This window comes from Camelus bactrianus, chromosome 11, assembly GCF_048773025.1.
Source record: "Camelus bactrianus isolate YW-2024 breed Bactrian camel chromosome 11, ASM4877302v1, whole genome shotgun sequence".
Taxonomy (NCBI): domain Eukaryota; kingdom Metazoa; phylum Chordata; class Mammalia; order Artiodactyla; family Camelidae; genus Camelus; species Camelus bactrianus.
In genome coordinates, this window is record NC_133549.1 from 45,390,192 (window position 1) to 45,416,223 (window position 26,032).

At 48.7% G+C, this 26,032-nt stretch overlaps 1 protein-coding gene and 1 long non-coding RNA gene across 45 annotated transcripts in view; one reads left to right on the forward strand and one right to left on the reverse strand.

Moving 5' to 3' along the window:
- The window catches only part of SORBS1 (sorbin and SH3 domain containing 1), a 208,282-nt gene that overhangs the window by 113,827 nt on the left and 68,423 nt on the right, over nt 1-26,032 (forward strand). For 12 of the 44 annotated variants that reach the window (XM_045507525.2, XM_074373882.1, XM_074373884.1 and 9 more), the window contains 6 exons: nt 3,345-3,371; nt 3,498-3,610; nt 13,371-13,515; nt 17,291-17,320; nt 22,658-22,830; nt 24,310-24,373. In XM_045507525.2, coding sequence (XP_045363481.2) covers nt 3,345-3,371; nt 3,498-3,610; nt 13,371-13,515; nt 17,291-17,320; nt 22,658-22,830; nt 24,310-24,373 — 552 coding nt within the window. Of the gene's footprint in view, nt 1-3,344; nt 3,372-3,497; nt 3,611-8,095; nt 8,819-9,429; nt 9,793-13,370; nt 13,516-17,290; nt 17,321-22,657; nt 22,831-24,309; nt 24,374-26,032 lie in introns of all 44 variants that reach the window. The other 32 variants (XM_074373877.1, XM_074373878.1, XM_074373879.1 and 29 more) reach the window with 6 other exon arrangements.
- Nucleotides 6,696-9,376, reverse strand: LOC123613148 (uncharacterized). The gene is made up of 2 exons (XR_006720503.2): nt 8,792-9,376; nt 6,696-7,630 (listed from the first exon to the last, which is right to left on the reverse strand). It is a non-coding gene; the product is annotated as an uncharacterized LOC123613148 (long non-coding RNA).

Genomic DNA, 26,032 nt, shown 5'->3' on the forward strand with positions numbered 1-26,032 from the left:
GATCTCCGAAGATGTTTTTAAAGCAATTTATCAAATGGCAGTAGTTAACCACTCTGACTTCTTTGTCTAGGGAAATTTTTTTTTACACTTTGGATTCTGCCCTTACTGAAGCACATGCTTTATGCCAGGTACTTCTGCATAGTCCTCATGATTCCAGGGATAGATACGACCTCACTTCACAGGTGGGGCTAAGTCACTTGCTGCAGGACGTGCACTGACAAGCTAGGACTCAAACTAGGCAGTCCGACGCCACGATGGCAGGCCCTCTATGGCACCTAGGGATTTGGAGGAACAAACTCCTTGCAACTTTCCACAAAATATCTATTTGCCGGTGTCACACGAATAGAACCAACCCAACTGAGAACCAAAGAGGGGGCAAAATAATGTGCTCCCCCATCCATGTGCAGAGTTCACGTCCTTTATTGCTTGCCTCTCACTCAGAACCTATTGATAGTGTGTGTAAATCTAATAATTTTGATAGGATGACTTGACAAAGCTGGACTGGGAATAACTTAGGAAGATGAGACAGTAAGAGTGACGGACACAGGGGAGGAAGGAGAACCCTTGTCAGTGTGTCGCCTAGTGTTTGAGGCCTGCGGGTGTGAGGAAGTCTCAGGGCCAGGGATCTGGAAGCAGGCACCAGTGAGTGTTAAAAATGGCCACTTTTAGAACACGTCGCAGACCTGACCTCCGTATGTTCAGCAGCCCTGTGAGGTGTGCATGGGGCAAGGATTCTCTTTCACAGATGAGGAGAGTGAAGTCTAGGGTGACTAACAACTTGTCCTTGGTCATGTAAGCCAGTATGTTGCACTAATGTAAAACTCAAGTCCTGTAAATTTCCCAGCTATGTGGTTGGGAAGAGAAGACAAATATCTGGGAATTGTCCATAAGGGAGTGGCAGAAAAGTGACAGGCAGCCTGCTAAAAGAGTATACAATTGAAACATGTTATAAAAACTTTGTTTTAGAGGGGGAAGAAATTTGCAGAAATGGATGGTTTCCCAGGATGAAGATGCTTTTGAGTATTCATAATATATCAGTGATGATCAAAGTGTGCTTTGCGCGCTGAACCAGCTAGCAGCCTTCATATAACCTGGAGACATGGTAGAAATGCAAATTCTCAGGCCTCTCTCATCTGAGCCAAAAACTCAGGGGGTAGGGCCTGGCAGTGTGTATTTTAACAAGCACCCCCAGTGATTCTGATGCAGCTAGACTACTGTTCATGGATGCAGATCACCTTTTGCCCTGCCTGGCCTTTGCTGACACCCTTTGGCCTCCACCACCTCCGGAATGTAGGCTCTGCTTTGTGACTGATGGTGGGATGGGTGGCTGTGGGTGGTGGACAGAGAGCTACGCTTGATTCTGGAAACCTGTGCTGACTGCTTTGTCGCTTCCTGGCTGTGTGACTTTGGGCAAGTCAGTTGACCTCTCTGTCTCCTCATCCATGAAGTAGCCTGATTACCTGCCTCACAGACTTGTCATGTACACTGAAATAAATACTAAAAGTCTGCAAAAGGGACTCATAGCGTCTGGCACTTAGGTGTTCAGTAAACATTCCTCAATCTCAACTAGACATCCTGAAAGCCCATCTCTGATCCCTGAGGGACCCACACTGACGTGGAGCTGAGTCTCAGTCCCCTCTTTCTATGGGGTGAGGTAGGAGGAGGCAGCCAGAGAGGAGGAAGTTAAGGGGCTGACTAGATGAGGGGCTGGCAGACTCTGGCACTTGGGCCAGATCTGGCCTATGCTTGCTTTTGCACAGCCTGTTAACTAAGAATGGAGTATATGTATATGTATGTGTGTGAATGTATATATATTTATATATCTATATACATAGATCTATAAGTTTTTTTGGCTTGTGTTTAATTAGACTTGACCTTATGCTTTTAAAAGTGGAATCAATCAGAAGGCAAGGGTAGAGGGAAGGGAATAATTTGCTAATACTTTCCTTGTAAACTCGAACTCCTTGGAGTAAAGCAGGCTTTTATTTACTGTTCACAAGGTTACTTCTGAGTTGCAACAAATCTTCCCTCTCCTCCCCCCTTCAATCTGGGCTGCCACAATCAGACAGAAAGCACGAGGATGCTTTCTTTTGCATCTGGGTTTATATTTATAAGAATTGAAAGAAAAATCAAAGAACATTGTATGCCATGTGAAAATTACATGAAATTCAGATTTCAGTTCCCATAAATAAGGATTTTTTGGAGCCCAGCCTCGCTCACTCACTCAGCATTGTCTGCGGCTGCTTTTGTGCTGCAACAGCAGAGCTGAATAGTTGCAGCTGAGACCATATGGCCCTCAAAGCCCAGAGTATTTACTAACTGGCCCTTTATAGAAAAGGTTTGCTGACCCCTGGGCTATGTGGAAGATGGAGAACAGAGACAAGAGATGATGCAGAAGGTGATGATAAATGACATTTACTGAGCTCTGCTAGGAACTGTGCTAAGCCTTACTCATGCATTACATCATTTAATTCTTATGACAACATGTATGAAAAAAACCATGTATGAAGCAGGCATATCATTACTCCCATTTGTCAGATGGGAAAACTGAGGCTTATAACTTGCCCAGGGTCACAGCCCATAGGTGGTGGTGAAGCCAGGATTTGAATTGAGGTCCAGCCGCCTTTCCAGCTGAGCTTGTAACCACTGTGCCCTCCTGCCTCGTGGTGCTGGGTGGATCAACTTAGGAAAGGCTTAGGGTCTCTGAGGTGTGCCAGGTGAGGGACAGAGGGCAGGGTGGTAGCTGGCTGAAGGGAGACAGGGGGACCTTGGAGTGTGACGGAAACCCAGGGTGACGAGATTTTGAAATGTTCATGTGGCTCATTTAATGGAAAGAAGAAAGGCAGACAGGGAGAAAAAAAAGCCCTTATCACAGCAGATACCTCTGGGCTTAAATCATGTTCTCCCAGCACCAGCGACTGTGGAAAAAGTGCTTATCGACACCTCCCTCTCCGGGGCTTTTAATTAGCCCAGCCTGCTAATGAGGGAGGTCATTCTGAGCCCACATCAGGCTTAAAGAAGGGGAATGCGAGTTAGTGAGTCGGGACTGGACAGGGGAGTTGTGTGGCCTCGTTGTCTGTAAAATAAGAATGTCAAGAACAATTGTTTCTTCATTACTGTGAATGTGAGCCTTGTGTTTCCAAAGGTCAGCGCCTGTGAGCACATCACGGTTTAGAGTGGGTTCCTATGGTAATTAGGCCATCGTGACTGAGGGCATTTTGTGTCAGGCAATGGGGTGCTGGATTTTCGCCTTTCTGTGCAGCACATGCTTGTTTCCTGCAAATGTAACCATTTCTCTTTTCCCCCTTTTCTTCTTCTTTTCATCCTTTCTGCACCACGCGTAGTTCTGGAGTCAGAGAATTCCTCAGCAGGTATGCTTTCTCTTGCATCCTTTCTGTCCCTGCCTTCCACCCAGAACCCTTAAATTAGAGGGGGAACCAGGGAGTGTTCCTGTGAGTGAGGGGGTTCTTTTTTTTTTTCCCTCCCCTATCTCTCAGATGAGTGGAGGCTTTCTTCCAATGCCGATGCCAATGGAAACGCCCAGCCCTCTTCACTTGCTGCCAAGGGCTACAGAAGCGTGCATCCCAGCCTTCCTTCCGACAAGCCCCAGGTAGGCATGTGCCCAGGGGTGGGTGGGGGGCTGTTCTTGAGTCTGTTAGCTTGCCCTTGTGACTTCCCGCTCGCCCAGCTGGATGCTGGACTAAGCTCTGAGGCGCACTTTTGGCTGACTCCAGAAGAGCCCTGGGAGGACCCGAGTGAGGGAGAAGCTGGGGTCAAGGGAAGCAGGCACATAGGATGAGGTTGGTCTGTACCTGGGCATCCAAAATATAAGCCCAGTATTTCGTAGGTTTGAAACATATGTGGAAATGTTCTGTAAGAGGGAATGCCAAGTCGGAAAAAGGTCTGAGCCTAATACTCAAAAGAGGAGTGCACTCTTGTGTTTGTTCCTTTCATTTGCTGGAGTTGGGGCTGTAAGACTTCCAGCAACTCCATTCTTACAGATTAAGATCAGGTAGCTGTGGCCAGACCCTAACCTGGCAGCCTGGAAGCAGGCAGATGAATGTCAAAGTGGCAGTATGGCGGGGTCTACACTGCCTAGCGCTGCCCTACGGAAGAAAATCCCCGAAGTTGTCCAACTTGGAGCAGGAATAGTTGTGCTTCAGTTTTTCCCTTGAGTTGTTTTCCTCCTCTTTCTTCCTTCCCCACCCTGTTGCTACTTTGCCATTTTGACAAAAGAAATAGACCCCGTTTTAATTCGGATGATCTGTGAAGAGGGTTTTTACGTAGAGGAGTACCATCCATGGAACAGAGCAGTCTTTTCTTTTAAAAAGAGCAGTGCTGCTCAAAACATGTGGCAGAAATGTGTCCCTTGTGCAGGCCACCTCCCTGCACCTCCATCCTGTGCACATGCTCCCAGAACTCACAAGGAGCCCAGGACTTCCTGGTTCTCAACCCTCCTTCTCCGAGGATCCTCCGGGTTCTGCCCCTGAGGACATAAAATTGCACTGGTCCGTGGAATGACACTGAGTCAGAGATGACGCCTTCCTTCCCCTCCGCAAACCCCCGTGTCCCCAGGCTTAGAGGAGGTTGTAGAATCGTCTGCCTTGTGTGCTGAGGCAGGACCATGGAGCATTGTCACCTCTGCCATGGCCTGCCTCCCTTAGCCACTGCCGTGTGCATGCAGGGCCACTGGTCAGAACCAGGAGCTGTGAAGGTGTCTGGCCTCCTGAAGTCCTTTTAGACTCAGGGAACGTGGGTGGTCAGTGGCCTGGTAAATGACGTGCCGTAGTTTTCCCATTTATAAGACCTTTCCCAGAATCTGCCAATGGCAGACACACGTCCTCCTCAGTTCTCTCAAGAATGGATCCAATTGGCTCTCTATCGTTGTTAGGAAATAATGCTGATTAATTCAAGGCAGATGCAGAAGGACATCCTTTTCCACTGTCAGGGAACTGGCCCGAAGGGTAAGCCACTAATTCCTTGTGGCCTCTGAAGTAGCTCCTCTACGTAGAGAATTTTAACAGCATATGAAGTAAGTAAAAACCCCCTTTAAATACATTTACTTATGGTAACTTTCCTGAGCGTTTGTTGCGTTCAGGTCACCATGTGAAGCGGTGCCCTCCAGGAGTTTGTAAGGGTGAGCTTCCCAATAAGAATGATCATCTTGTAATATCGCCTACGGATAGTGGATGTGTTTTCTTCTCTGTCACTATCAGAGAATTTTCGTTTTACTGGAATGTCTTAAAGGATGCCTGGTAAATTGCTGATGCAGAGATTTGATTCTGAATATTCAGTGTAAAACCGGCCATCCAACTTTTGAGAAGCTTTAGTTACGCATTACCTCTGGGATGTGTTTTCTGAATGCAAAAGTGACTTCTTGTCCTTATCGCCATTGCCGGGGCTGTAAGTATACCCTGGCTCAGACAAGGCCACGGAGGGCTGGGCTGGTGACTGCTGTGGCTTGGTTTCAGATGAGGACAGCTCGCAGACCCCTGCGGGCCCACCATCTCCTCACAAGGACTGAGTTGGAGTCCAGGAGACTCACAGGCCAGCAGGGAATCCATTCTCCTACTGCCCTTCTCTCTCACCTTCAGTGACAGGGAGCAGGGCTTCCCTCTCTGACAGCATCCTCGTGGTGGTCTCGCAGGGAGGCAGGGGCTGGTAGTTTCTGAAACTGCCCACGCTAGGAACATATCAGTTCTTCAAGCAGCCCCACCTTTTCACTGCCCTACCTTCTAAAAAGATAAATGGAATTTCATTAGTACCCACCTAGGGAGAAATGCCAGCTGCCTGTGGGGTCCCCACAATATTTACAATAAAACAGAAAGGAGTTCCTGCCATGTAAAGGGACTGTGCCTACCCTCCTCCTTCTTTAGGGCTAAAAGAAGCCCCAGGACAGGAAGGCCTTGGCTCTGGGTGTGTTATCAACACTCTGGGGAAGTTCTCTCTCCAGGGTCAGAGCCCTGGGAAGACTCAGGCCTGATGTAATGCAGCCCTGACATCTTATATGGCCATAGCCAAATTAAGTTAAAAACTCACTGAAATCAATTTCTATCTTTGGACAAGAAGCAAATCACATGGGGGATGCTTGAGCTCAAAGGAAGAGTAAATCTGAACCTAACTCAAAATTGCCTTTTATTTACCTCCCTGACAACCATTATCAGCTTACCCTCAGTCGCTTTGGTGCATCCTAGTTCAAGTGTTTTGTTTCTAGAGGGCAGCGTTTTAGTCTGTGAACACACTCCAACCTGCAGCCTAAGTTCACTGAAACCAAGAGAGCACGTCTGCAAGGCCTTGCTCCTGACTGCTGAAAATACATTTTGTGTAACTTGAAAACTGAGTTTACCAAGGGACAAGTTATTTACTGTCTCTGGGTTGATCTTCTAGTCCAGACTCATACTTAATTCTCACCTATTCACCCTTGCTAATGTCCCTTCCTCTTGCTGTCTCTACACGCCACAGAAAAATAATAGTAAAATACAAAACAACCCCAAAATAGACCCACACTCTTGCACCTTCCCAGTTTTGGGTCACAATCCATTTACCACTTACCAACCAGACTCTAATAGACTTTACCTGTGCAACTCAGTGGAAGGTGCTGGTTTCCTCCTTGTACTGAGCTATCTTTACAGCAGTGAGGAGAATCTAGGCGTCTCGGCTTAGGCTGCTGTAACAAAATATCAAAGACAGGTGGCTTAATTGACAGACATTTATTTCTCACAGTTCTGGAGGCTGCGAAGTCCAAGATCAAGGTGCCAGCCTGTTGGGTTCCTAGGTAGGGCTCTCTTCCTGGTGTGTAGACAGCCACCTTCTCACTGTGTCCTAACCTGGTGGAAAGAGAGCACTCTGGTCTCTCTTCCTCCTCTTACAAGGATGCTAATCCCCTCCTGGAGCCTCACTCTCGTAACCTCGTCTAACTCTAATTACCACCGACAGGCCCTGTGTCCAGGTGCCATCACTTGGGATTAGGGATTCCACTTATGAATTTTGGGGGATACACATCCAGTTCATAACATCAGGAAAATAAACGTTCCTTACAGTCTCATCCCCAGTTGAGCCGTAGGTTGACAGATGGCTGTCCTTAAAATGAGATCATCTGTAGAGTCACCCAATTTCCTGACCTTTGGCCCCACTGAAACCCAAGGAGAAGCTTGGGGCTGTGTTGAGGGAGAGGGAATGAGAAGAGAACTACAGTTTTGTAGCTCTGAGCCTAGAACTAGAGCTTTGGGCTTAACCTGGGAGCCTGAGGCTGACCACCCTCTCCTAGGATTGCCTGTGCCTGGTGGGCTGGCTGGGAATGGGGAACAGGCTGGAATTTGGTAAGCCAGGCACAGTACAATCCAGCCGGCCAATCAAATTCCTCATTGCCTGCTCCCTGTGTTCTGGGTGCATCAAAAATGGGAGACTACGTGCTTTTAATCTCATGCTTGTCTTCCTTCTAATAATGAGTTCCATGGAATTGTTTCCTTCAAGAAAAGAGCACATGTGGCTTCTAACTTCTTAGCGTTCTCTTCTTGGTGAGCTTTAATTTGTTATGCTTGTGGAACTGAGTGCTGACTCGTAGTGATTCAGTTGAGGCTTCTGTTTCCTGTGAACGCAAATAAGGATGATCCTTCCAGTTCCTCGTTTCCTAAGGGAAAAGAAGGATGCACACTCAGGAGTTTCAGTGAACTTAAACTTTTAAAGCTAAAGGCATAAAGAGGAAAAGCTTTGAGGAAAGGTGATGGGAGAAGATTGGGGTCTCAGGGGCTCCCTCCACTGGCACTGGGCCCCTGGGTCCCCTCCTTCAGTCAGGGGTCTCCGAGGGTGGGGGTCAACCCCGGACTGGTGTCCAATTGGCTCAGCACCTGGCTAAGCACTCAGGCTCCCTGGGATGCAAAGGAGAGTGAAGCCTGCCTTTCCAGGTGAGTATAATTCAGCCCTTGGCTTTACCCAGAGGAGAAATAAGTGAGCCACAAGCTGAGGATTTGCTTGAAAACATATCAAGACTTGTTTTTTTACTTCAGATCGTGTTGTGCTGCTGTTTCTAATGGTCGTCCTTCTTTCCATTTCCCCTCCTCTTTCTTTTTATCGTATCTTTAAAATAATACCAAAGGTCCTCTCTCCCCCACGTCGTCCTCCTCGCCCTATGGAGGACCGCTTTGCATGGCAGTCCCCCAGCACCCACAGCCCCTACAAGGACTCCCTCTACCTGAGCTCACCCAAGCCTTATGTCCCGCCCAGCACCCCCAGCCAGCAGAGCCCCTCACGACCCCAGCTGGTCCCTGTCGCCTTGGCAGCCAGATCAGCCCCCAAAGGTGTGCCACATCCCGGGCCCCCGCTTCCGGGTTCCACATTCCCCGGCGCTTCGGCCCAACCCCAGCAGCGCTATGCAGCCGCCAGGACAGTTGAGAGAGAGAATGTGAGCTCTAACCCACGTCATGAGGCAGTTGGGAATAAAAAGGTCAGCAGCTTATATGTACCTTGTTTATCGCACAACATTCGCTGGGTGGCATCGGAAAGCCTCTCCCGTGTTGCACGTGACCCAGCCAAAGGCACTCCCCGGGAAGCTGCAGGCACTCGAGCACCGGCGCCCAGCCTTGTCTCCCGCACCTCCGGCACTGGAAGGCCACCCTCTGCTCCTCCTCCTGACCCTCCCAAGCTATTCTTTGACATCCGTAAAGATGCCGTTAACCGTGGCGGGAGTCCTTCACTGGGGACTCAGTCTCCGTTCCCAGATGCAGTGAGACCACCTGTGCTAGGTCCCCAGGTTACCTCTGATCCCGAAAACCGGAAGAGAAAAGAGCCTTACCTTTTGCAGCCGTGGTGTCCAGCCAAGGCAAGGAACTAGGAATGTTTGTGTGTCTTCTACACCGTCTCTTTCGAAACTCATGCGAGCAGCTCGTTTGTTTTCTGGGCCGCCCCACCCTCCCTTCCTCGTTAATACTGCTGCAGCTTGGGTCCTGAGTTCTCTCTAAACATCTCAGCACAGTCCTCTCCGTCTGCCCCCTCTCTTTTCTGTAAATACGTAAGTATGCTGGAGCGCGGAATCCGTAGACTAATAATACGATGAGATGTTCTGTGTTATGTATGTCTTATAACAAGGTGCCAGAGAAGTTGTATTTACTCCCAGGCTTTCAGGCTCTGCAAGTGGTTTGGGGGTTAAACACAGCCTGCCTGCCTGTTCTGTTCTCTCTTTCTCTCTCTCTAAAGTGTTAAAAGGATTCAAAAATAGATGGATGGAAAGTAAACTTGGATGGGGTTCCCTCTGTGTCATAGAGTGTCAGGAGGCCAGCTGGCTAGCACTGACTGTCTCATGTACTCTGAGGACAGAGCACCAATTAAATGTTTCTCAGAGTACACCACTGCATGTCCACTCTCGACTTTAAATGTGGAATTCCTTCTTCCCTGCCGTACCCCTTTACATAACAACCCCCTTATTTCCTACAGGATGCCACGTCCTCCAGCCCAGCCCAGCCCGAGGTCATAGTTGTCCCTCTCTACCTGGTTAACACTGACAGAGGTCACGAAGGCACTGACAGACCCCCAGCATCTCTGGGGCCACGCGGCCCCCCGGTCCCGGCGACCACCCCCGCCGGCTCACCTCTGGCCTTGCCAACTCTAGATGATTTCATTCCCCCTCACCTGCAGAGGTGGTCCCACCACAGCCAGCCAGCCCGTGCTCCTGGCTCCTTCCCTCCCGCGAGCCAGACGCCACCATCCTTCTCACCACCGCCTCCGCTGGTCCCTCCGGTGCCCGAGGGCCTCCGCAGAGCCTCGGAGCCTGGCCTCAAGGGAGCTGTTTCAAGTACCGTAAGCTTGCTGGATCCCCTCCCTCACAGCTTTCCTGACTGTCTGCTCCCGGCAGTAAAACCACAACAACAACAGCAAAACCAAAAGACCCTTTCTCACTGAAATACTGAGTTCTGAGAGATATGTTGGCTGCCCTGTGCTTGTGTGATGACCAGAACCGTGTTTGCTTTCACTAGAGCATGCCTGCCCTGTGCATTCCGTGGGCCTCTTGTGGCTGTTCACCCACCTCTCAAGACCCTCTTCCTCTCTGTCCTGTTCCGAATGCACGTCTTCCTGCAGAGCAGACCGCCTCCGTGGCCTTTCCTTTGGCTAGCTGGCCTTTCCTTTGGCTAGCTGCCCCTTCGTAGGCTAGGCAGATGTAATGTGGAGAGCTGAGGAAGGCTGGAGAATTGCCTGGAAAAGCCACCAGCAGGCATGGTGCTAACCGCTTCTCCACCAGGGAGCAGGGAGATTCTAGGGAGGAAAAGATTCACTCTTGTTGATCTTGCAAGTAAGCGAACTCTTTTATATACAGCAATGGCAAGGACTGGGTTTTAAACAGAAAAAGAGCTTAATTGAGTGAATGGTTATAAAAGTTTGGTATAAGTGTTAGCACTGTTGCCTCCAAAGGCAGAAAAATTGCTGGGGCCCCTGCGTAGTGGCTGCCAGGAGCCTTTGTGGCAAAACAGCACCCCAGTGGTCGTGGGAAGTTGGAGCATCTTGATGCTTGAGGTCCTGTCCTGTAAGGGGAAAAGCCCAGGAGCTTTAGAAGAAAGGCTAAGTCAGAGGACTCGGTCTGTTGTCCCCTCGGGAGCCCTGGGAATTGAGAGTGAAAGCAGCTCAGTGTGAGTTGTAAAGTGGAGCTTCCTGGATCTGTCAGGGCTGTAGGGTGCAGCAGGGCTGAGCACATAAAAGTTCCTATTCCAGTGCTCGGAACAGAGAGTGCCCAGTAAACGTTAGCTGTGGTGCCAGGGACTTGCCCTAGCAAACAGGCCAGAGTCCTTCAAATATGAGTAACTGGCTAATCAGCAATCAATCATGAGTACCTCCCATATTCCAGGTATTCTGCTAGATTCTGCGGGCACAAGCGCGAACAGAGGATTTATCTCAGTAGTGAATTACTGCTCAAGATTAGTGTGCATGGGATTGTCTGAGGTTGTACTGCTAGACTTTCTGGTTGAGTGGGTCTGAGGAGGGGCCTAGGGACTGAAACTGGGTAACAGGCATCCTGGGAGACTCTGATGCTGAGAATCTGTGGGCCACGTTTTGAGATGTAGTGACTTAGCGGGTCTTGCAATTGGCTGATGGAACTAAACGTTCATTGACATCCCTCCACGCAAAGAGATATACTTACAAAACTGGCTCAGAGGGCTCATTAAACTGAAGCCCGTCATGCAGAAAGCAGGAAGGAAACTTTTTTTTTTTTTTTTTTGGCTTGTAGCAGAAGTTACTCCCAGGCCACCAGAGCTGAGAAAGGCTACATCCTCTTCTCAAATCATAGATACAGCATGACGCAGTTAGGTGAGGACCTGGCCAAATGTGGCCAGGGGCTTAGATATCCTAGCTTAGAGCTTTTTGCAACTCAGCTCTGTTGAAGAAAATTGCTAGATGGTTCACTGATACCCTCTTCTCACCTCAGCTCAACTTATATGTGACTTTAGATACCACTCTTGTTTTGAAGAGTTCAGGCACAGAGTGTTTCTCTAGAGCAGCGTGTAAAGCAGGTCTTGTTTTCAGTGCACCATCATGAGCAGTGTTCTCGCGTACCCACACTTGGTCATTTATGGGGATCTAGATTTTCATGTTGAGTTTGTTGCAGGTTGCCCAGACAGATCATTTGGGACAGTGTCCTCAATGTCTCAAACCTGCCTGGTCAGCCTGGTACAGACTTCCCAGGAGGGACTTCATTTGGCCCCATAACTTCTGGTTTGGCCCTGGATACAGAGTAAGAGGTGAAAAAGGAAACTGCTTGAGTGACGGTTGTCAAGAGCAGGAGCCCCTGTGGGTGGCGGCCAAGCCACCAGTTGGTATCTGCTCCACCTGCAATGACTGGAGAGTAAGAGGGAAGGAGATTCGTGTTCATTGATCCCGATTCTTTTAGTCAATAGCCATTTTTGTGATGTTCCAGAAATAAGGCTTAAATGCTGGAATAAAATTTGTAAGATGCTTAGTGTTCACTTGCTGCATCCAGGAGTTTATAAAGAGCTGTCTGCCTGATTGCTGTGTGTATCTTGGCAGTTTTCATTGTTATGTCGTTTGTCTTTGTTACATCACTTTGAAGGTAAGTTAGGATAAGTGTGAATTGTTTTCCACTTTACAAAAGGAAAAACAGAGATAAGACACTTTTATACAAGATTATATTGTGCCTCTTGAGTCTTGGGACAAGGTTTCATTTACTAAACTGAGCTGCCACTCGTAACTGACAGCTGTGACATTAGGGCACTTTCAGAAGAGGTGGGCTGACCAAACCTGTGTTTTTAAGGAAGCCCCTACTGTGTGTCAGGCACTGTCCCAGCTCCTGACACTCACATCCTCTCTTTCGATGGGCACGTGTTGTCTTGCTGCAGAAATTGTTCAGAAACACCTTTGCTGGTTGATGGCTCCTGTCACTCATGTGGCATTGTGCTAGGTGCAGGGGGAAGAGGTGGGTGGGAGGCGTGGCCCTTGTCCTGCAGGTACGTACAGGGCCAGGGCGGCTGATCTCTGCTGGGGCATACTGACTGCTTTGAGCTCTACTCTTATCTGGAAGGTAATTCTGTCTTGTTTTTCAAACCTTTTAAGAATGACATTCTGGCTTTAGGGTAAATTCCAAAATAGAAACTTTACAAAATTTATAGGTGTGATAGAGGAAGCTGTCTACATATCCTTACTACATTTTGAGGTCTTCATGACTTTAAAAGGCTGGCATTATTCTCATCATGCAGATTATAATGTTAGTATAGTAGTAATTTTATTGGTATTTCAGGCAGAGACCTCAGGATTTTGAAGTTAGGACTTTGACTTCAGAGATCTTTCTCACTCAATACTGGAGTGAAAAAAATGTCACAATGGGACAGGATAATACCCAAATCTCAGAAGCAAGTTGCTAGTAAGTTCAGTGATGTAGATACTAAAAGTAGCTTTCCAAGAGTTCCAATGCTCGTCTCTTTTCTGTTCTTACATCGAAGGCTTCATGTCTTCATGTTGTCTCATGTTTCTTTAAACAAGTGTACTAAACTTTTCCTGATCTTCCCCCCAATTAAACCAGCTCTTGTCCTCAGATTGCACTGAGAATTGCATGAGTTTTGCATGTTATGCTACTTTGACTTGAATTTGCTTTTTCAGTAACCGGATTGATCCACAGCTATGACCAGGTGAAAATAATGAATGACGTTGCTGAGACCGAGTAACAGTTCACCTTCCTTCTCTCCCCTTACTAATACCAACAAAGAAAATAGATATTGCAGGTTAAATTTCTAACTGGAATTGATATGTCTTACTCGTTACATTACTTTTCATAATTAAAGTCCTCATAAAGCTTTAAATCTCTTCTTTTTAAAGAGCATCACCTCCAGGTTTCCTGTAGTTACAGTAAGTGGCCGTGTGTGTTTTCTTTTCAGGACTCAAGTCCCCCACTAAATGAAGTCTCTTTGTCCCACGTTGGAACTGACTCCCAAACCTCTGCACCAGTCAGCAAGCCACCATCTGCCTACCCCTCCACGACGATCGTCAACCCCACCATCGTGCTCCTGCAGCACAACCGAGGTAAGGGTTCTGCGCAGGGCACCCCGCCCCCAGCTCGCTGCAGCCCGCAGAGCTGTTCTGTGACATCTGGGGCGAGAATTCTGCCAATCCACAGAATTTTTCGTAAATCCCGTTCTTCCCTGAGGCCACCTGCCCCAGTTTGCTCGCTGCCACGACCCACAAAGTGGGTCACAGCCGCAGACAGAGGCCCCTGATCGGGGGTGATGTCAGGTCTCTGAACAAGTAAACAGGGGGCGTGTGTGTCCCTGAAGATTCAGTTTTCCTCAGATGGGAGCTCCAAAAAGAAAGGAAAGACTGTGCCTTAATTCCTGTCATGAGGATTCTAGCTGGAGCTGTGCTGGGACGACCCAGGTGCAGTCATACCTCTTTTAAGTGCTGTCCTAAACCCTGTAGTTCTGTGACATGAATTTTCTAGAAAGCAAAAATTTGAGTACCAAAAATTTTAAAAGAAGAAAACCTAGTGGATGGGAAATGTTCTAAAATAGAAAATGTGGTTTTGTATCTCTCAAACGGAAGCTTTTGAACTTTTTCTCAGTGACTCACAGCTTCGTTCTCCCCGGGAGTTGCTGCGCTGGGCCCTTACGCAGGGGCTCCCTCTGGGGACTCGGGGATGGTGTGGCTCTTTGCCCCTTACGCTGCGCGGCCCCAGGCAGCTCGGCTGAGGGTTTCTGTGTTTGTTTTCTAGAGTTCCTCTGGCTGCTTCTGGTTGGTTCTTCCCTTTCTCTGAAGGGGCATCTTAGGGGAAACAGTACTTTGAAGTAATAATTGTATATGTTGAGCCTTCTGCTTTAAAATTCCAGAAGGTGGTTCTAGGTCCAAGTTTTCCTTTTTGGAATTCCAGAGAGGAATACACCTCAGAAAAATCCTTTGCAGTGTGACATGTAACATTTTCAGGCTGTTTCCTAGTGTAGAAAGGGCTCTTGAGTCTTAATTCCAGAGAACAGTAGCAGTTTAGTTATTTTGTTCAGAGCTCAGAGCTCGGCACCAGATCTTCCTTTTCTTGACTCCCTGCTCCCCTGCCTCACAGTTTCCTTCCCCTCCCCTCCCCTCCCCTCCCCTCCGTATTAACTGGGGTGAGACTGGGAATGGAGTCTATTTCTAATTGTTTTCCATATTAAATGGAGTTTTCTATTTCCTGCCTCTAACTTGAAAAGCAGATGAATGAAACTTTTTCTCACTGGGTCTTCCCACTCAAATCTTAGTTATTTCAGGAATTTTATTTTTCCATTTTGTGTGGCTCCCACATTCATTTTCACCCATCAGTCTGTGTTCTTCAAAAGATAAAAGGGTCCCCCCCCCCTACACTAATCTGTGTAAGAGCCCCTTCTCCTTGCAGCCGTGCGGTACCCCTTACTGGCAACAGCTTTCTCTGCCCAGAAAGTGTCCATAATGCAGGACAAAGTGAAGTTTTGGTTCTCTGTGAACTTCTTTATGACTCATCTTTTAAAAAAAAAACCCACTCAAAAAGAAGCAAGTTAGTTCCCAGAAGGAAAGGCAGTTTCTCTAAAGATGGGATTTAGTCCCAAGGCCACTTGGTTTTTGGGAAATGCCAAGAAGTGTACTGCCAGCTGCTCCTGGTGACACCTAGTGAGGCATTTTTGGGGCATAGAAATGCCCAGAGCTCCTTTTTGTTTCTTCCCTGAACAAATGAGTTCTTCTTACTTACCCAAATGTCTTTGGTTCTTGCCTTTCTCTTTGGTCCAAGTCCTGCCCTTGGGTTTATACATCAGAATTCTGCAGCATGAATCACATTTCCTTCAGAAAAGGGTTCAAAGTACGTTAGTTTTTTGGCATTAAAAGGTAGCTTCCCATAAAGAGCAAACCGTCTGCTTCCTGAGTGGGGGTGGGAGGCGCGTGCAGGAAGAGTCAAGGATCCCGGCCTCAGATCACTGATCATCAGCGGGCTCTAGGGCAAGTGTTTTTGGCTTCACTTTGGAGTTTACCCAACCCAGCAGCCCTGCTTTGCCTCACAGACAGTACCCTTGAAAACAATTTCTTAACTATTGCAAAGTCTCCTGAGGGAAAGACAACTCTACTCCACTTCTAGAATTCTAGTTTAGTCATCCTAAAAAAGACTCCCTTTTGTTCCTGCCTGGGCTGCCCCAGGGCACAGTGTGACAGTAACCCTGTCTCCCCAAGCCAGCACCCCCGACACACACACACTGCAGACAGACGGAGGCACCCAGCCCCCAGCCTGGCTCTGACAGCTCCAGCCCTCTCTCCAGAGCTTTCTGTCCCACATGTGTTTGAGGGCAGATGGTTTATGATCAGTCTTGGGGGAAGAAGATTTGAATCAGAAAACTCTCAGGACTTAAGGTGCACGGGTGCTCTAGCTCGGAGATTCTGGGTCTTTAATGTGCATAGAAACCTGGGAACCAGATTCAGGAGGCGCTTGGCGGAGAGGCTTAGGGGAGAGGTTCTGCATTTTTTCAGCAAGCTCGCAGGGCATGTCTGTGGAGAACAGGAGCTTCATGGTCGGGTGAGATGATCTGGGGACAACCCTAGGGGTGCTGATTTCTAACTTTGCTGAATAACACTGCTGAAAAACTTCTATGACTTACATTGCACACATCTCTCTCTATGAAAGAGAGGCTGTTCCACACTTCAGAAGTGGGACACAACGTAGTCTTTTCAGTTGAACAAATTTGCCTTTGATTGCTGGGGAAGGCCTTGCCTCTGGCTTGGAGAATAGCCTTTGGGAACGACAGATCCACTGAGCACTTTGACTTCACAGACAAGGAAACTGAGGCTGAGAAATTATGTGATTGGGTAGTGCCATTTGGCAAGTTGCTGGCAGAGCCAAGCCTAGGGCTCTGCCGGGCTCCTGTGGTCCAGCCGGTGCCAGCGTCATCCACGTGCCCGACGTGGACAGGGCCCCTTCCGCCAGCTGTGAGCGCCCCTGTGGCTCTGTTTACTTCTTGCCCGCATTGGTTCTGGAGGGAGGGTGGGGACGCCGCCAAGGAGCATGATGACAGCACCCATGGGCTGGCAAGTGTTCTATTTTTATAGATGTGGCTGCTTTATATTTAGCAGCTATGGAAGGTACAGGTCATTTTTGTGCTTATCCCAAAGCACGTACACACAGAACCCTCTGGAGGAGGTGTTGGCCGCCCCTCTTCCAGAGTGCCCAGGATGGTGGGAAACACATAGCCCTCCAATGTCAAGGAGCCGCAGGGGCCTGGTGGTGAGAGCTGGAAAGAAACCTGGGGAACCCAGGTTCTAGGCACAGCTCTGATTTTCACTGTCATCTTGGGTAGTTTCTGCCCCCTCTCTGAGGTCTCCCAGCTAGTGCTGACCTACCTGCTAGGGTTACTGCGAAGATTAGAAGTGTTAACACATGAGAAAGCTCTTAAAACAATGTCTAGCATTTAGCAAGCTCTCAGATGATAGCTGCCATGGTGATGATCATATATCCGTCAAAATGTACCGAGACTGGGGTTGTATAAGGTCCTGCTCCTTTAATACCAGGGGAATTGAGGGTCTGCTTCAGTGATCAGATCATCCTAAGACAAGATGTAAACAACCAGAAAACAGTGACAGTTCCCTGAATCCTGGTGCAAATCTAGGGGAAGAAGGACAGGAGACCCCGCACCAGAATGATGAAGCCACATTAATATCCCTGTATTCAGCTGGACTGTGTAATATTTTAGTGTCTAAGCCCAGAGGATGGAAAGAACGCAGCTTTGGGGACCCGAGTGAGTTATGCCAGGACTTCTTAGTCCTACTGCGTCTGTGGAAACCTCACTTACACTGTGTATTTTTTCTTTCATCACAGAACAGCAGAAGCGACTCAGTAGCCTTTCAGGTAGGTGAGAAATATTTATTTACACATTAACACCTGTTCTTGCTAAAGCCATCTTCTGGTCCCCACCTGATGTGTTTGGTCAGTGGGAAGTCTTGTGAGCTCCTCTGATGTGCTGGGAGCTCTGCTTATTGCTGGGCTGCAAGGATGATGAAAATGGGTGTGGTTCCTGCCTCCCCGGAGCTTGCAGGCTGGTGGGGGCAGACCAGTGGCACAGACTAGAAAATGTGTTCCGTGGGACTGTGACAGGTGCCTTGCTGGGTAAGAACAGGCTGTTCTGAATGAGAAGAACAAGGAGCTCTGCTTTGGATGGAGTGCTCCTGGCCAGCCCCAGTGAAGGACCCACCTTCCTATTGCTTCTGTCTCTTCTAGGATGTGCCAGGTCCGGGGCTCGGAAAGGTGGGCACATTTTCTCATTTTTGGGTGACAAACCCAAATGCCAGTGGAGGACCTGGGATGGTGGGCCTAGGTGTGAGAGCTTCCAGACCAGCCGTGCCTGGAAGAGGGCAGGAGAGCACTGCTTCCTGGACTCGATCAGGCACCAGAGTCTTCTGGTCAAAACCTGATTCCCAGGCCACAGCCCCAGAGACTCAGGTTCAGGGATATAGGCGAGAAGCTGCATTTCTGACCAGCTCCCCAGTGATTCTGATGCTCCCCTTTTCACTGACAACATTAAAGCGGCAAGTTTCCTCCACCTCAAGCTGACGATGGTGGAGAGTGGCTGCAAATATAATCAGATATCCAAGCTCACGCCCTGATAAAGTGTGCAGGATTGGGACAGTGCTGGGTGGGGAGGGAACGAACAGGCTGGCCCGGGTGATGAGGGAAGCTAGGAATGGGAATGTTTGGCCATTTTCTTCTGGCTTTCTGTAGCCAGAATCCTGGTTCTCGCACTTACTAATGCTGAGACCTTAGGACTGATGATTTACACTATGGATCACTTTTTTTATCTGCCCAAGAGGGGAGTGCCTCCTAGGTCCTGCTTGTAAACAGCTTAGCACTGAGCACTGGCACTCCTAAGAGCCTGGTAGATGTGAGTTACCACTGTCAGTTGATGCCTCCATTGGTTCGCTTGTCATTTTACTGAGTGTCTACTCTGCCAGGCACCGAGCCAGGCTCTGGGGCTGTATCAGGGAACTGTGCTGCTTTCAAGGAGCTTATGGTGTTGTATCATGGCCTGTAACCTTGTTCTGGTAGTGGACTTGTTTGGAGAATCTAAGGAAGGAAGTAGATTCATTCTTAGAAAAAGCCACATGTGTGCAAACATATGGCACATGGATGATTTGCAGACACTCGTGAACTCTGGGGTTAAGAACCTCTGATCTGGTGGTAATAAAGCCACCATTTTTCTGAGCAGCTCCTCCATGATGTCTGTATTCCTTCACCCCCGCTGCTGTCCTTGTGATCCAAGGAGAGCCAGTGTGGAGGACATGGGGTTGTCACAGCCTCTCAGCTGTATCAGGACTTGGCCGCAGGACCAGGACAGCCTGTGGTTGAGCTCAAGGTGCCCTTTGCTGCCCCTCCTGGAGCTGCCACACTTCAGCCCACTTCACTCCCTGGCCCCAGCCCAGGCTGCTGAGAACCGGGTGGCTCTGAAAAGTAGCCCCTGCAGGCGCCTGCCTGCCTTTGGGAGTTTGAAAAGGCATCAACACAAGTTAGGGGACCCAGAGTTTGGTCAGGGTTTTTCCTTCTTATACTAGCTGTTGATCCCTGGTTAAGTGACTTCACTTCTCTAAGCCAGTTTCCTCGTGTGGGAAATGGGCCTGGTAACCCTCTCCCCTGCCTCAAAGAGACGCCGTAGGGGGTCCCGCGCGACGGGAAGGGGGGGTGTGCTTTGCACACTGGAAGGTGCTATGTGCGTGTCAGAGCTGCTCCATCGTGCTGGCAGGCTCAGGCCACCTTCTCTGCTCTAAAATAAGCCCAGTACTTCCACCTTTTTTATTTTAGGACAGATCCACTAATGAATGGTGTTTGATACAGTGAGACATATAAAGTAGGTGCTCACTAAATGTAGCTTTGTTTAAAAAGAAAAAGCACCGTCTTGTTCAGAAGCTCCTGAAGGAGAGAGGGCTGGCGGGGCTGGTGCTCCAGTCTGTGCCCTGGAGGAAGTGAAAGAGGCTTTGCCCATCGCACCGGCGATGTGGGACCAGGACCACCGGCCTCCCTCCCCTTACCAGGTTTTGTCTTGACCTCTGTGAGGCTTCATGCTCACTGAGATTTCTCCAGGGATGAGACCCACATAGGATTTGGCCTCATGAAGCTCCTGGTCCCCTTGGGTGGACAGACAGGAAAACAGGATAAGGGCTGGGACAGAGGGGCCAGCATAGGTGTAGAGAGCGCGCCCCTCGCTTCCCCCTAGTGCAGTGTAAGCGTGACTGCTGTCCTCAGTCACAAAGCTTTGGGTGTGAAGAAAAGAGACACTTTCCCACCTCCCACAAACACAGATGCCCCGTCCAGGTTGTCAGCAGCATCCTTAATTTAGTGGCCCTTTCCAGGACCTTCCTGTTTAAAGCACAGTGTGAAACCAGCAGGAACTGTTCCCGGATGTCGTGTGAGGATCAGTATTTGCCTAGTGAGAAATAACAGCAAGGCTTCATTGTAACCCAGTGTCAAAGGATGGCCCTGTCACCTGCGCGGTACAATGAAGTGTTACTTTGGTTTTCTGCTATATAAAGAAACATTTTTTCTTTAGAGGTTGCAATTCAGCCTTCTGTATTTTGAAATCCACTCAGTCATGAATCACATGATTACAGGCCTCTAAATTAAAATAATTCAGGGCTAATTTTTGTAGCTCAAAAGGACTCTGGCAGCTTGGGAACAAATCCATGGACTGTCAGCCTGAGTTTGCAGTTAAGTGATTGTTGCTAGAGTCACCTGCCCTAACAATTTCTTACAAATTACTCTGGGTCTGGAAACGCAGAGATTGGCATATCTGTGATCTTCCTCTTAAGAGATGACGGTACAGAGTGAGGACTGTGAGCCACTCTCAGCACCAGGTCAGGTGGCTTGAAATCAGCCTCACCTGCTGCTGCTTGATCACGCGTAGGCAAAGCCTTACCCGTGGGAGAAGGATGCTCAGCAGAGCCCTATTAAGGGCAGGCTCTGGTAACTCAAAATCCCCCCACCCTTCCCGGTTTCCTGCCAAATCCTTGACGTCCTGTTGGAATTTCCTGGGAGCCTGAGAACTCATCCCATAAATCCAGTCTGCTCTTAACATCCTTTAAAGCTTATAGCGATGCTGTCACATGCTGATACAACAAACTAGTGAATAAAACAGAAAAGAAGCAGACTCACAGATAAAGAGAACATAACTATAAAAGATAGGGACTCCGCCTTTTTGCCCCCTAACCTTTCGGCCTCTCTGGTTACCATCTGATACACTCCTTATTTCCGTGCTGACCTCCCCCGCTACTTACTGTCCACTTCTTCTCACAGACTCATCCCTTCCCCTGCAATCTACCCTCAGTCCCCTCCTGAAACTTGCTCCCTTGGAGCAATCCTGTGACTTTTTTTTTTTTTTTTTTTTTTTTTTTTTTTTGCCTAAGGTAATGCCGCCTCCCCTGCTTCAGTTTCTTTTTTTTCTTTTCCTTTTTTTCTGACGCATTTAACATCCCACTTCTTGGAACTCTGTCCTCACCGGATTCTGGATTCAGTGACACCTCGCTGGTGCCTTTCCGGTTCATTTTCTATCCCTGTGAGGACTCCTGCCAACTTCTGGGAATCCCTTTTTGCTTTTCAGCCCATTACCGTGACATTCCTCAGTGTGAGATCGGCCCTTGGCTTTGCTCTCACCTCCTGCTTGACTCCTTCCACCTCCTTGCCTTCGGCCATCACTTTTGTGTTAATGCCCACCTGCCGGGCCCTCTCACCTAGGCTCCCCTCCCCCCGCCCCATGGTTCTTCTAGGGTCTCGGGGGCATTTCTGTGTGAATGTCTCGCTGTCTTTGCAGAATTACCCTAAGCAGGGTGACCATGTCTCGCAGCCTTCCCAGTTCCCTTTCCTGCCTCCTCTCTTTGGATCAGGCCAGACTCCCAGCCTCAAAACCTTAGTTCCCTCTTTGAGGGAGGCCAGACAGGATGTGGTTCAGAGAGGACCGCCAGAGTCAGGTGGACGCTCGGCCAAATCCCAGCCTGTCCATGTGCTGGCTGTGTGATCTCAGGCAGGGCACTTTAACCTCTGTGCCTCGATCCCCTTAACTTTTTTTTTTAAATAGAGTTTAAAAACTATGATAATAGTTTCTTCCTCATCAAGTTATTGGGAGGACGAGCTGAGACGATGTATGTGAAGAACTTAGTGCCTGGCGAATAATAAGCTCAGAGTGGTTCAGAGGCCCCCTCGTATGTGCTTATGCTGGTCCCTCCGCCAGAAACACCCTTCACTTCCTGATCGCCTGTCTGACTTCTCCTCTGAGAGGTGGGCCCTGAACCCCAGTTGCTCAGCTGAGGAGAACGCAGACTCCTCTGTCAGCCCCGGTCACCTCCATTCTCCCTGCTGGTTCTTTTGCTCCTTCTGCCCACTAGACGGCAGCTCCTCAAAGGCCGGGCTCGGAAAGGTTCACCCCTGTGTCCCCAGCATGTGTAAATGCATAGCACCTGGGTGTTGCTTAGGAAATGCCTCCCATATATAAATGATGTGCCTTGGAATAACAGGAGATACGAAGTAATTTTATAATCTGTGGACTGCACGTGGTGTATGAGCGCGCTGTAGCTTCCGCTCCTGAATCAGATGAGCTCTGATGTGCGCTTAGCAGTTTACAGCTTTGTGAGCACTTTGGCATATGTTATCTTGCTGGGTCCTCACACCATCACTGGGAGCTGGCCAGTGAAGTGTTATCCCCATTTTTGGATGAGAAAACAGAGGCACGGAAAAGTTAAATGACTTCCCCAAGATGAAACAAGGACTTTCAAGTAGTGTTTGGCCACCTTCTTGTGGTTTACCTGCTCCCTGACTTTGTAGAACAGTCAGAACCACGTGGACGTCTAGGGCACCAAGTACAGACCTCTGTAGGGCACCTCCCACACTGTCCACACGGTTTTTTAGAAGGGCCAGATGGTAGGTATTTTAGACTTTACAGATCGTACAGTTTCTGTCACAGCTGCTCAGCTCTACCATTGTAGGTCGAAAGCAGCTACAAATAATGCATAAATGAGCAGTGTGGTTGTGTTCTAATAAAACTTTATTTACAAAAACTAGGGCCAGGCCATCATTTGCTGACCCTGCTCTAAGCACAGTTCCTTCCAGTTGAGAACTGGCAGACACACTTTTAGCTGGATTGTCTGTGGGGGATTTGTTTTGGAGCCACCAGAAGAGCTTTAGCTAACAATCGCTTTTCTTTTCCAGATCCTGTCTCGGAAAGAAGAGTGGGGGAGCAGGACTTGGCACCGACTCAGGAAAAGCCTAGCTCCCCGGGCAGGGCTCCTGAGAGGAAGGCAAAGGATGACAGCAGGCGGGCGGCTAAGAGCGCTCAGGACCTGAGCGATGTGTCCATGGATGAAGTGGGCATCCCCCTCCGGGTACGAATCTTGACCTGGCAATGCTTCTTGGGCTTCATCTTAAGCTGGTGACAGGTGTACACCCTGAGTCCATGGGAGCTCCTCCGTGGGTAGCAGAGACCTCGTGCAGAGGGTCCTCACCACCATCTAGCCTCCAAGCAGCTAAGGCCCCACAGAGCCTCCAAGAGCTGGGCGCCAGCCTCCAAGAGCTGGGCGCCAGCCTCCAAGCCCACCGCAGTCCAGGAAACTCTAAGGGACCCACTGAATGGATTCAGCCTGCAAGACCTCAGAACAGAGTTGGTCTCACGGCAGCCCTGCCCCAGCCCTCCCGACTGAACAGGCCTGCCAGGCTCCTGCAGGCCCTGGAATCCCAGGGAAGCCTGACTTTGAGACTGGATTAGGATGAATCCCATCCTTCTTCACGAGCCCAGAAGAACACTGGCTGCAGTGTTGCTCTGTGATTTCCCTTTACCAAAGGACAGGTTTTTATGTCCCTTTTGGGGGAGGCTGATAGAAATAGCAGTGGGCTAAACCTCAAAAGGGCAGTTGTCTGATCCTAAGGGATGATAAGTATTATAATAATGATGACAATAAGTAGAAGGAATTATTACTAATAATGATTGCAGCAACCCCTTGCTGTTGCGTTCTCATTTAAACGTCATTCGCCCTACAAGGATGAGGAATAGATGAGGAAACGGGGACTTGGGAGGGATTACTTGCCCAGGATTGCACAACGTGTGGGTGACGGAGTAGTCTGTCAGACTCCCAGACCCTTTCCTCTAGCCCTCGTGTGGGGCAGCCCTCTCACTCACCTTCTCATCAGCTCTCTGACCTTAGTCCATTCACTTGGACTTTCTAAGTCACATTTTCTCATCTGTAAAATGGGAGTGAAAAATATCTGATCTAACTACGTATTGGTCCCCTACCTTGTTTTATTTTTATATTAAAAAAAAAAAAAAAAGCCCAGCTTTGTGGTTAAGATAAAAAACTCTCTGGCATTGAATGGGTTACGTTTTAACGTATGCGTTCTAAATCTGGCCCCTGCGAGGTGGCTTAGGTACACCTCTACAGAATAACGTGAAATGGGTGAGGATGTGGCCTGATGAGCAAGTGTTCTTTGTCTGTTAGGTTTCTAGGAGCCTTTACTTCAGTTTAGTCATCTATATATGGAGAGAGATTCTAAAAATGAAAACTTTAAAAATTACCTAAGAATGGACACACTCCAGGTGGATCCTTGTCCAGTGTTTTAAAAATATGCATCCTTTTGGCCAAATATGACTCTGCAGATTCGGGTCTGAATCCCTTGGTTTGCCTGTTCTTTCTCAAAAGTTTTGCATTTAAAAGAAAAGGCTTAAATGTAGGATCACAAAGATGCACAGAGCTCCGTGAGGTTTGACTTGATGTGCTGTCACTTCTCATTTTGAGTTTTGTAATCACAGAAGTTCTGAAATGTGCCAAGATTTCCATTTTATCTTATTCTTTGTCTTTGTTTTTCTTCAGAACACTGAGAGATCAAAAGACTGGTACAAGACCATGTTTAAACAGATCCACAAACTGAACAGAGGTATTGATTTTCATTTATAGAAGCTGTACTGTGCCTGTGTGTTGAGTACTGTGGTGAGGACCTAAACTCACTTTGCTAGGATGCCAGAAGTTGGGGCCCTGCAGCTTGACCTCACTAGGCACTGGCCTGCCTGAGCCCAGCCATAAGCCTTCAGAGCAGAGGGGGATGGGAGTACCTGGGCACCTGCCTCACGTGTGGGAGTTGAGATCAGCTCCCAGCTCCTCTGTCCCAGATGTTGGGGATGCAGCAGGCTGGGCCCAGCACTCTGCCCGCGCTCTGCAGCATCTACCTGCCAGGATGCGAGCAGCTTCGACTCCCACCTGCTTCTGGCTTTAGGTACACCTCCCAGTGTCAGCCCATAACTGCCTTGTAGGCAGAGCGAGTTGAGAAGGCGTGAGCTGAGAGTTAAGAACTGTCCTCATCTGGATTCAGTCCCCCAAATACTCATGTGACCTTGGGCCAAGCATGTACCTCTGTCTGTGTTTGTCCCTCTCCCCTTCTCTGAGGGATGTTGTAGGGTCCAAATGAGAGCAAATTCTGCCTTGTGAAGTAGGCTGCAAGGTGCCCCTGTATGGCAGTGTTAATATGAAAGATAATCTTCCCCAGCTGGGAGCCAGCACTCGTTAGTAGCCCTGAGAGCCAGTCGAGAGCTGACACACCAAAGCCTGCTCAAGCTGGGAGAGCAGTGCTTCCAAATCGGGGGTCCACTGGGCTGTCAGCAGGGGACCCAGCATGGTGGGAGAACCCCACGCCAGTGCTCGGGCAATTTGCGACTTCAACAGCTCCCATCTGCCTGTGCTGCCAGTCAGCTGATGGGCAGAGATGCAGCTGCACTGTGGGAAGGATACCACTCCTCCTGCGGGCAGGGCATCCTGTCCTTCCATGTGGCCAAATCCAGTCTGGCCGCCTGGCACAGATGACACATGAAGGCAAAGGAGAAGTGTCCTGTCCTGGTCATTGTTGGCTTAAGCCACAGATAACCAGTCTCTGATGAGCTGCGGATGCCAGCAAACATCACTGTTAATTAGCTCCTGCAGTGTTCAGAATGCACCCGGAGGTGCCCCTCTTCAAACTGATTCTAAATACTGAGATGCTCAGTATTTAGTGTTTCTGAGCCAAGAGTAAATTTACTATTTGGGGAGCAGATGAGCTCAGTCACGTGGTGGTGGTAAATGCTGGGTCTCTGATCAGATGGTATCAGTTCCACTGGTCACTTCCTAAAACCAATGTTCATTTCCTCCAGCAATTTGTGTCTCTCGCCCTTAGACCCAGCGTTGGTGGCCCAATTGCTGAGATGCAGGTGCATATTTGCAAAGTATGTAACTGCCCCTCACGCAGCATTGGACCTCTCATACGTTGTAGCTGTTAACTCAACCTAAGTTACAGATTCAAAGCAAAACTGCCTCCCTGATGGTAGGCAGAGGTATTTGAAAAATTAAGAATCTACTTATTTGCCCTGATTCTAATGTCTACAGCACAAGCTTTGATTTTTAAAAAATCAGTTTATGATCGTGTTTGCTTTGCACACGATTTGTTATATACTTAATATTTTTTGCCTCTGAAAGGTGAAAACTTGAAGCTTTGTGCTAAATGCCTCTTGCTTACTGGAGATTCAGTGTATGAAATTCTTTGTCTGAGGGGGAATAAAATGATACCGTC